The sequence below is a fragment of the Strigops habroptila genome (assembly GCF_004027225.2).
Source record: "Strigops habroptila isolate Jane chromosome 13 unlocalized genomic scaffold, bStrHab1.2.pri S16, whole genome shotgun sequence".
NCBI classification, from domain to species: domain Eukaryota; kingdom Metazoa; phylum Chordata; class Aves; order Psittaciformes; family Psittacidae; genus Strigops; species Strigops habroptila.
Window position 1 is genome coordinate 5311375 of NW_022651054.1, and position 9961 is coordinate 5321335.

Sequence of the window (9961 nt, forward strand, 5' to 3'; positions counted from 1 at the left end):
CAGAGCATGGCTGTGCGGCAGGCCCACGGCAAGTCTTTGGGCATCTGAGTGTCCCAGAGTACCGGTGGGAAAATGGTCTCAGGGCTCTGGTCCAGCAGCAGTAGGTCCTGGCGGCACATGGTCTGCGGCGGGGCTCTGTGGGTACACAACAGTCAGCACCACCATTAGTGGCAGGAGTATCCAATCCCATCCTCTCTCCAAGCTCAGCTGAGGCAGTAGCAGTGGGATGGGTGCTCTCAGCATGGATGGCACGTTAGGCTGGGCTGCCCTTAGTAGCCGTTATGCCATGCGGGCAACATGGCGGCAGGAGCCATGCAGGCTGGCAGGACCACATCACACACCAGGCCCCCCTGCACTCAGCAGTGATCCCTGAAGCACCAGACAGGGCAGCGCCACGGGCAGTGGTACGGGTCCAGCACCGCCCTCATTATGCCACCTATGTCCTTATCCCACCTGTGTGCCTCTGCCACCTGCATCCCTGACAACCAGTGTCCCTGTGACACCCATGTCCTTATCCCACCAGTGCCCCTGTGACACTCGTGTCCTTATCCCACCAGTGTCCCTCTGACACCCGTGTCCTTATCCCACACACATCCTCCCCCCGCGCTCACCCGAGGCAGTTGCCGCGGGACAGGCTGCTGACACTGCGGCTGACACCTGCGGCCGGGCCGCCGTAACTGGCCCTTCTGCCGTTCGGGCGCCGGCCGGCCTGGGACCATGGCGATGGGAACCGCGCAATGAGGCTGGGTTTATAGGGGGGCAGGAGCCGTCGCGGAGGGCGCCAGGGGGGCAGGAACCGTCCGGGAGGGCGCCGGGCCGGAGGGCGCCTGGCGGGTGGGCGGGACCGCAGCGCACACCAGGCACCCCCCGCGCCCAGCGCCGCTCCACACGGGCGGACGGTCGGGTGCGCTCGGGGCTGCCGCAGCGGAGGGAGGCAGGTGTCCGTGCGAGGGCCGGGCACTGCCCGGGAGGGAGCGGGGGAGGGAGTGTTAACAGTTACCGCCGCGATTGCAGCCGGACTTCTGCTTTCCCCGGGAGCTTTAACGTCGGAGCGGAGCTGTGCGAAGGCAGACGGGAGGAGAGGACGCCCGGGGAGGCAGGAGCAGGGGCCGGAGTGGGACGTCGCGGCTAGAGCAGTCATGGGGGATGTCTTCATCCGGCACATCGAGCTGCTGGGCTATGAGAAAAGGTTCTTCCCCAGCCAGCACTATGTGAGTATGCAACCACCTTCTGACAAGCTGAGTAGTGAGGACTGGATATGTAAACAGCCTGGACAGTAAATCTCTTTAGATAAATATGACCAAGGGCCTAAGAGCAGCCTTTTTTTTTTTTGGGGGGGGGGGGCGGGTCATGGCCGATGGTGTGAGCTGGATGGAGCCAAAGGCTAAAATGTCCTGAACACACAAGTTTTGGGGCACCTCCTTTGCAAGCCATTGGTTACTTTGCAGGCTTGGAAAGGGCTTTACTCTCTTTGATTCCCACTTGTCTGCATGTTTCTGCCTCCTCTCTGTCCTTGCTGAACTTCCCTAGTGCCCAGCTCACTGGCTACCTGGGCAGAGCTACTCGCAGTGGGGTGGTGGAAGAAAACCAACTTATTTGAAATGGAAGCACCCATAGGGCTTCAGCCTGCAGAGTTGCAGCTCCTCTGCTTTGCCCCTTAGGTCTACATGTTCCTGGTGAAGTGGAACGACCTCTCCGAAAAGCTTGTCTACCGCCGGTTTACTGAGATATACGAGTTCCATGTAAGTTGTCCCAGGGTGGGCGCCAGCCCTCAGCCCAGTGCTCCAGGGCTCGGGTTGTAGAAAAAGAGAGTGAATTCAAGCTGAAATTGCCCCAAAATAAACCTGACTTTGAAGAAGCTCATAGGTGCTAGTGCATCAATGTTCTTAGCCCCTAGTAAGGGGGAGCCATCATCTCTGTGCTCCCCAGGCAGATTTCTCCCAATGTCCCAGGGTCCAGTCAGCATGTTCTGGTAGCAGTGGGGTGAGCGCGAGGAAGGGGTTGCTCCAAGGGGGTCTCCTCATGCCATCCTCATGGCCGTGCCTGGCTCTGCTCCACAGAAAGCACTGAAGGAGATGTTCCCCATTGAATCCGGGGACATCAATACGGAGAAACGGATCATCCCGCACTTACCAGGTGAGGGACAGGCGCTGGGGCTGGGGCGTGAAACAGAAATTGCAGTTGGTTGGGAAATTCCCCAGTGGGCCGAGCTCTGATGGCTTCCTCCTGTGCAGGTGCTTGGTGCCATTTCTGTTCCTGCCCACTGGGCTTGAAAGAAACCAAACCCCCAGAAAGGTCTGAACAGCAGCAGCAGCAGCAGTTTATCCCAAGCAGTTTATCCCAAGCAGACCCTGTCCTTCCTCCCTGGGCACCCTGGAGACACATCCACAGCACTGGCTGTGGGAACCCCTGGATGGTGAAAAGGGTCTGGCTTTGGGGAGCCTGAGCTGAGTCCTCCTTCAGTGACACTGTCACTTGGGTTTGGTTTTAGTGCCCTTATGGCAACACATATGTTGTAAGAGGAGGCAATGCAATACGTCTTCGACGACAGGAAATGAACTGATGCAAAGAGCTGATGGTTTGTCCCCAAGCAAGGTGCAGGTCAGCAAAATTCCCCCTTTATTTAATTTCCTGCTTTAAAAGGAGGCAGGGAGGAGCATGAGAAATAGCTGCAGGTTGTGGTTGACACCTCTTGAGAAGGAATAAACCTGCACCCTGCAGCAGTGCGGGTGCGACATTTAGGGGGGTCTCCCCTCAGGGCTGGACTAACTGCCATGACAGGACCCTTCCTGTGTGCTGTCACCACCATGCTGGGGCTGTTTGGAGCATCTTTGTCTCCTTTGGGGACCTGAAAGCACCAGCGACAAGGCAGGCATTGGACTGGTGTGGAGCGTGTGGGGTGCCACCGTGCCACCAGCCACACACATGCACCCTGACATGGGGCTCAACTCTGCTGCGAGCAGCACTTTGGAGCCCCCGGGCCAAGGGTGGCTGCTGCAGGACATGTGCCATGGCCAGTGGGATGAAGTGTGCATACCTTCCATGGCCATAAGCAGCTCCTGAGCCCCTCCTTGTGTCCTGTTGCATCTGGGCTTAGGATGTAGTGGGTATCCTACATCAAGGGTGTAGGAGTTACCCTGAAACTGTAATGGGGTCAGGCAGGTTCCTTTCTGGGCTTGCACCAGCCATGCAAGAGTCCGTGGGCTGCAGGGGATAAGTCCAACTGCATAGAGCTCTTCTCCATGCCACCCATGGTCCCTGGGCTGGGCACTGCACCAGGCTCAGCTCCCCAGCTGCACTGCTGACACGAGGAACCCGCGGCTGCAGCGCAGCTGCAAAACAGTCGTGGCCCTGCACCCAGCTTCTCCCCAGGTTTTTGCGCACTGGGCATGTCCCCCTTGTGCCTGCCAAGGCTGGAGCAGAGAGGGAGGAGACAGAGCCACGCTCCCACAGAGCTTCACCTTATGGGCACCATGCAGCCATGGAGCACCCTGGGGCCAAATCCACTTGTTTTCAGGGCAAAATTAATGATTCAGAGCAGCCTGCTTGGGAAAGTAATCAAAACAGGGCACTCTGTCTGACTTTCCTGAGTCTTGTGCCCTCTCCCCCAGCCCCGAAGTGGTTTGATGGGCAGCGCTCGACCCAGAACAGGCAGGGCACGCTGGCCGAGTACTGCTACACGCTGGTCAACCTGCCTCACAAGATCTCCCGCTGCCTGCACGTGGTCAACTTCTTCAAGGTCCGTCACGATGACATGAACCCCGTCACAGACAGCCAGTGAGTCCAGCTGCCTGCCATTTGGGGAGAAATCCTCTGTTCCCAGCCTAGTGCCAGCAGTGAGGGGTGGTTGGCACTGAGCTGCCTTTGCTCTGACCCATCTAGGATCAAGAAGCCGGAGGTCTTCCTCCTGCCGAAAGATGCCAAGAAAAACTCCACTGGTAAGAGGCCTTGGAGGGGTGCAAGCGGCTGCCTCAGCAGCAGCAAAGCCTGGCAGGGAGACGGGCAGCTGTCCATGGCTCTGACGAAGAGCACGGTCTCTGTGCCAGAGCTGAAACCACAGCCTCGGGGGAATGAGTCTCTGTCCTGGGATCCAGTTGGTTTAGGACCAGAAGAGGCTGGGAGAGCACTTTGGGCTGTCCCGGGACTGCTTTTGGCTTGCCTGAAGTGGGGAACATCTCTTACTTCTCCCATACAGACATCACGGGCCCCATTGTCCTGCAGACGTACCGAGCTATTGCTGACTACGAGAAGAGCTCTAAAACCGAGATGGCTCTAGAAGCTGGGGACATGGTGGACGTTGTGGAGAAGAGCGAGAACGGTATGTGTCCATCTCTCCAGAGAGCCCCCGAGGGCCAGCCCTGTCCTGGCCACCATTTCAGCAGGGATGGGGACTGCCCATGCATCTTGTGTCCAAACATGAGTTAGTTATGCCGGTGCATGGGTTAAAGGGTAGGTGCTTGTATCAGAGTCTCCTGATGGAGAGGAGAGGCTCAGAGCAAATGTAACTGGCCTCTCGGCACTTCCCACCCGCTTGGGACATGTTTCACATTCAGATGGAGCCACATGACAGTCAGTTTTGGCCAGGGAGGGTGAGGGGCAATCCCTGCAACCTTCTCACATGCCTCAGCCTGGTTTCCTGCCCAGGAGGAAGCAGGATGAACTGGCCAACCTCCTTGGTTGCACCATGTAAACAGAGACCAGCCCTGGCGCTGTTCCTTCCGTCCAGGCCACGTGGATGCCTGCACCCTCGTGCTGGTGTCCCCACAGCACTCTCTGCTCTTGCTCATGTCTGCTTTCCTTGCAGGCTGGTGGTTTTGCCAGTTGAAGAATAAACGGGGCTGGGTGCCAGCATCCTATCTGGAGCCGATGGATGGTCCTGATGAGTCTGAAGAGCAGGAGCCCAACTACGCAGGTGAAATGTTGGGGTAACCAGGGTGTGCAGCAGGGCAGAGCCTGCCACAGCTTCCCGCTGGAGTGGGTCATTCAACAGCCCCAGCTGGGCAGTCCATGTGGAGCAGGAATGCTGGGCAGGGAGATGTTGCTGTAGGACTGCCAGGAGGGATAAATCTGATGGCTTGGTGCTTCAGCAAGCTTGGAACCTCAGCAGCTTCCCATGTCCTGCAGCTCAGCATTAGATGCTTGTTTTGGCTGATCACAGACGCAGAGCTTCATCCAATGGCCATCCTGGGCTATCTGGGTGAATGCTCAGTTGCTGGGTTAGCAAAGGAGCATGGTGCAGTATCCGAACCTAGGTGCAGGCTTTTCCCAGTGCTTGGCTCCTGCACTGTCCTCATCAGCCCTCTATGACAGCAGTTTATTGCACAGAGCAGAGGGAAGATCCTGCAGGCTCATGCTGGTTGCTCTCCCAGCTTCGTCTTTGTGGTTTTCAAAACACTGCAGCAGACTCTATTAGCACAGCACTTCCTTCTTCCTCTTTTAATCACCCAAATTATAAACACGCTCTTCAGCAGAGATAGATGTGCTTCCACTGCTTGCACTCACCAGCTTTCTCCTGGAGAGGGGCTGGAAGGGCTGGGATGAGCTGCAGGCACTGTCAAGGCTCTAGGAAGTCTGAATCCAGACTTGGAGACCTGGGTCTTGCCTAAAATGTATGGTAGATGCTCTGGTGCTTCTTCTCCTCAGTGCCGGAGAGGCTGAACCCCATCCCTAGGGAGGTAGCACACAACCTGCTGACCCGATTTTGTGTGCAGGTGAGCCGTACATTGTCCTGAAAAGCTACACAGCCATGGAGGCGGATGAGCTGACGCTCAAGGAGGGTGATACCATCGAAGTCATCCACAAGCTCCTTGATGGCTGGTGGGTCATCAGGTGAGAGATGCCAAGAACGAACCAAGCAAACATGATTCGGGCAGAGGGAAGGGATGAACCACTAGCTCTCTGCATTGGGGCTGTGGATGCTGCTGCCCAGCACTTTCTCTTGCAGGGCTGCTTCTAGTAGCCTGTGACTTTGCCAGATGTTAAATGTTGCAGCTGGCGCTTCCTCTGCTGGGGCTTACGAAATATCCAAGAAGGAGGCAGGTAGAAAAAACCCTGTTATTTTGCCTCTAAGTATTCCAGCACATCTTCCTTTACAAAACCTCAGCTTTGATCCCAGCCTGCCCTGCATGCTTGGGCTTTCCCAAGGGGAATCCCAGCTGCTTTTATGCTCTGGAGAGTCACACACTGTGCATTCGCAGAAGGACATGGTGTAGCTGCAAACCCTGGGGATCCCCCTGCGCCAGCCTGTGTCTGGGCACGTGGCACCGGGAGGATCTCCTGGTGTTTGCAGATGTGCTGGGCTGGATGGGGACATGGGCCAAGGGACCAGGAAGCATTTCTGGAGCACACAGCAGCAGGGTATCTCGCAGGAGGTCCTGAGTGATGCTTCAAGAGCCCAGAGAATCCCCCAGGGGAGATAGTATGAGCTGGTGAGACCCTGAAAGCTGTGAGCCATTGCTCTTTCTGCTCCCTACTTGCTTCTGGGACTCAAGCCACACTTTCATGGAGAGCCACAGGCACACAAGGTGCGGGGACAGTCAAAGCCCCCCTCACTGCAAGCAACAGGAGAAATAACCCACCCAGCAGCAGCTGCGGACAGGCATGAGGAGGTGGAAGTTGCAGAGCCACGACTGCAAGTGATGGTGGTGAGGCACTGGAATGGGTTGCCCAAGGAAGTTGTGAATGCTCCATCCCTGGCAGTGTTCAAGGCCAGGTTGGACAGAGCCTTGGGTGACATAGTTTAGTGCGAAGTGTCCCTGCCTATGGCGGGGGGGTTGGAACTAGATGATTTTAGGGTCCTTTCCAACCCTAACTATTCTATGATTCTATGATTCTATGTTGCTTTGTGTTGCTCTGCAGGAAGGATGAAACGACGGGTTACTACCCCTCCATGTACCTGCAGAAAGCCGGGGAGGTGAACACCTTTGTGAAGAGTGAGCTGAGGAACCGGAGTGCTCCTCCACGGAGGTAGGAGAAGCTCTGGGGGGCAGGGAGGACTAAAGCTCTTCTTTGAGTGGGGTGAAATTAAACCAGACAGGGATTTGTGGTGTCCCTTGCTTCCCTGGCAATGAGGAGCTGCCTGGGAGAGATGTAAGCAGGGCAAAGACAGACCGGGGGCAGACCCCCTGCAGCAAAAATAGCTCTGTGCTCTCCAACTTCTGCAGGCAGAGAGGCATCCCAGCATTCCTGGTTAGGGCTGCATGATCCTTGCTCCAGCAGGTCCTCCAGCCAGGCATATTTCTCCTTGTCCTTCTGCAAAGTTTCTTTTCTGGGCTAATCAAGTTTAATTTTCAAATTGGCCTTTTTCTTATTTCCTAAGTGCATCCACTGAATCTTTGAGAAGCGAGGAGAGATTTGACTAATCAGAGCTGCCACATGGCCTAATCTGATGGGAGAATTTGAGCTAATGGAAGGGATTTTATTTTGATTGGAAAAAAAGATAAAAATCAGTAATAACTCATTAATTCTGATGCAAAGAAAACTGCTGGGAAGGGCAGAGCTTGCTGCTATCTTCCCTACAAGAAAACATGCTATAAAATCCTTCAAAATCCAGCTCTGCTGGAGCACGGATTGAGTGTGAAACAGTGTGAAATGGCCCAAATCCACCTATTTGAGTGCAGTGATGCTTACTGAAGCCCTTAAGGTAGGGTGGTGGCCTGTGTCAAGGACAGCGACCTGCTCCCAAGGGTGAACGTTGTCTCTATGGCTCTTGTGATAGCAGCCAGGCTGAGCCCTGTTGCAAAGGTGGTGACCTGCTGCCGTGGGTAAGAGCTCTGGGATGAAATGGAGCGTGTGCTCAGAGCAGGGAGGGTGCACATTGCCTTAAGCAGAGCAGGAGGGCAATGCCATGGGATGGGTATCAGAAGCCACCTCGCTCATGCCCTAGTAGCGAAGACAAAGTGGTGGCCTCCCTCTGGGGACTGCTGCTCAGCCTTTCACTTCTCTCAGCAGTTCCTCTGCTGTGGGTTCAACGCTGCACATCCAGGTGCACATTGACACATACCCCACATACTGTTCTCATGGCCCAGGGCCTGATCCTTGGGCATCAGGGAGCCAAGCCAAACCCCACATCAGGGATCTCAGTGTTGCAGCCAGTATAGATGCTGTATATCTATTCATCAAAGAGTTATAGATCACTTCCAGGGCTTTATTGGATAAACCTCACGCCCATTTCATCCTTCCAGCCTTGTGCCCAATCTACCTTGTCATCTCCATCATTACTTTCCAGACTTGTGCTGAGGCTTCACCATTCAATATATGCTTCCAAAGTACCACTCCAGCTGCCTCCTAACATGCTGTACATCACATCTCACCTACAGCTGCCCCCAAGTGCTGGCTTCCACTTGCTGCTTTCCACTGGTCAAAACCCAAACAGCAGATGTTGTGGTTTGGGTGAGGCAGAGGAGGAAATGTGTATGGGGAGAAATGCTCAGCAAGGAAGTGCACAGTGCGAGACTGCTGGCATGGAAACTGAAAGTTTTGTTTCTAACTCACTGCAGATCCACCATCCGGAACGCGAAGAGCATCCACAAGCAGAGACGGAAGCAGATCAGCCAGGAAACCTACAGGAGGAACAGCAGAAAGTACATCCAGAGCAGGAGAAACATGAAGGAGAATTTCCAGAACAAAGCCAATGTCATCAGTGAGTCTCAACAGGGCCTTTGCCCTGGGCAGGGGCTGAAGTCTCACAGGCATGGCCCATACTTTCCCATGCTGGTTGCTGGAGTAGGGCAACACACGGAGGCCACGACTTGTCTGACCACCCTTTTCCTACAGCGAAAGCATGTGCAGGGAGGTGTTTCTTTTCAGTGAGGTTTCTTGCCTTTGGTTATAGGTCTGACAGAGAAGGAGCAGAATATGGTCCTGGTGGGAGGTCAGCCCACATTAAGGACCTTTGCTCTGTGCACCTAATGTCACCTGTGCTGCTGTTACCATTACCATTATCATGTACATTAGCTGCCAGCAAAGCACCTAGAGGGAAGTGTTGCATGAAGAAGGAGGCTGCTGTTGTTGCTTTAGATCTGGTAATCCCCATACAGGACCCACAAACTTCCCAAGGGAGAGCAGCTCCTTGTGCAGACCTAGGGCTGGGCTTCCAACTGTGCAGAGCTCCCAGCTGGGCACTGGTGGGCTCATCCCACCACCCTGACCTCCAGGAAGACCATCACATGCACCTGAGACAGGAGGAGAGGCAGGAGCTTTGGTGGCCATTACATAGGAAGCTTTTGAATGTTGACATAAAGGTGTTGGGTGGTGGAGAGCTCTGACCCATCTGTACATCTGCTTTACCCACAGTTGAGAAAAACGAGCCAGAGGAGAACAAGCCCAAGGCTCAACCTGCTGTTCCTCCCCGTCCCAGCAAAGACCTCATCCTGAACCGCTGCACTGAGAGCACCCGCAGAAAGATCTCCACCCACCATCATGACGAGCCCAAGATGTCCTAATGACACCATGAAGAGGGACCCAGTCCCGCTCCACCAGCTCCTTGGGAGCTGAGGCCCCCGCAGCCTCACCACTAGACTCCCTTTTACTCCCCATTTGCATTTTGGATGATTTTGCATTTTTCACCAATAAAGGAGAGACACTTTATAGACATGTTTTAACATCTGCCTGGGCAGCTGGTCAGTGCAGGTACCAGGGAGAAGTCTGGTGGCATGATGCTGAGAGGATTGGGCAAGGGCCTTTTGCTAAAGATGCTGTCGGGGAGGAAATTTGCCTAGGGAAGCAAAAGGATGGCAGGTTCCTCCTGGAAGGTGCCTGCTTCACTCCCTCTGGAGGAAAGTGAAGGCTGGGATGTGCGAGCAGGAGTCCCACATAGCTGCAAAGGTGCAGCAGTGGTGGCCTCCAGCATGTCAGGAGGCCAGGGGCCATCACAGCACGGCCACTGCCTCTGGAACAGGGCTGCTGCTCAACAGGGAGCATGGTGCGAGGGCTGTGTTTGGGTGCTGCCGCATCCAGCCCT

At 55.3% G+C, this 9961-nt stretch overlaps 1 protein-coding gene across 1 annotated transcript; it reads left to right on the top strand.

Moving 5' to 3' along the window:
- The first annotated feature begins 988 nt into the window (after positions 1–988).
- On the top strand, positions 989–9592 carry NCF1 (neutrophil cytosolic factor 1). Its single transcript, XM_030472327.1, has 11 exons — positions 989–1211; positions 1662–1742; positions 2061–2136; positions 3612–3777; positions 3883–3938; positions 4196–4318; positions 4805–4912; positions 5712–5829; positions 6859–6966; positions 8499–8641; positions 9295–9592. The coding sequence occupies exons 1-11, from the start codon at positions 1140–1142 to the stop codon at positions 9441–9443; spliced, it is 1200 nt and encodes a 399-aa protein (XP_030328187.1). The 5' UTR covers positions 989–1139; the 3' UTR covers positions 9444–9592.
- The last annotated feature ends 369 nt before the right edge of the window (positions 9593–9961 follow it).

Coding starts and splice junctions, on each gene's coding strand:
- NCF1 (XM_030472327.1), top strand. CDS start 1,140: ATGGGGGATGTCTTCATCCGGCACATCGAGCTGCTGGGCTATGAGAAA. Junction 3,939..4,195: donor TGCCAAGAAAAACTCCACTG/GTAAGAGGCCTT, acceptor TCTCCCATACAG/ACATCACGGGCCCCATTGTC. Junction 8,642..9,294: donor GAACAAAGCCAATGTCATCA/GTGAGTCTCAAC, acceptor CTTTACCCACAG/TTGAGAAAAACGAGCCAGAG.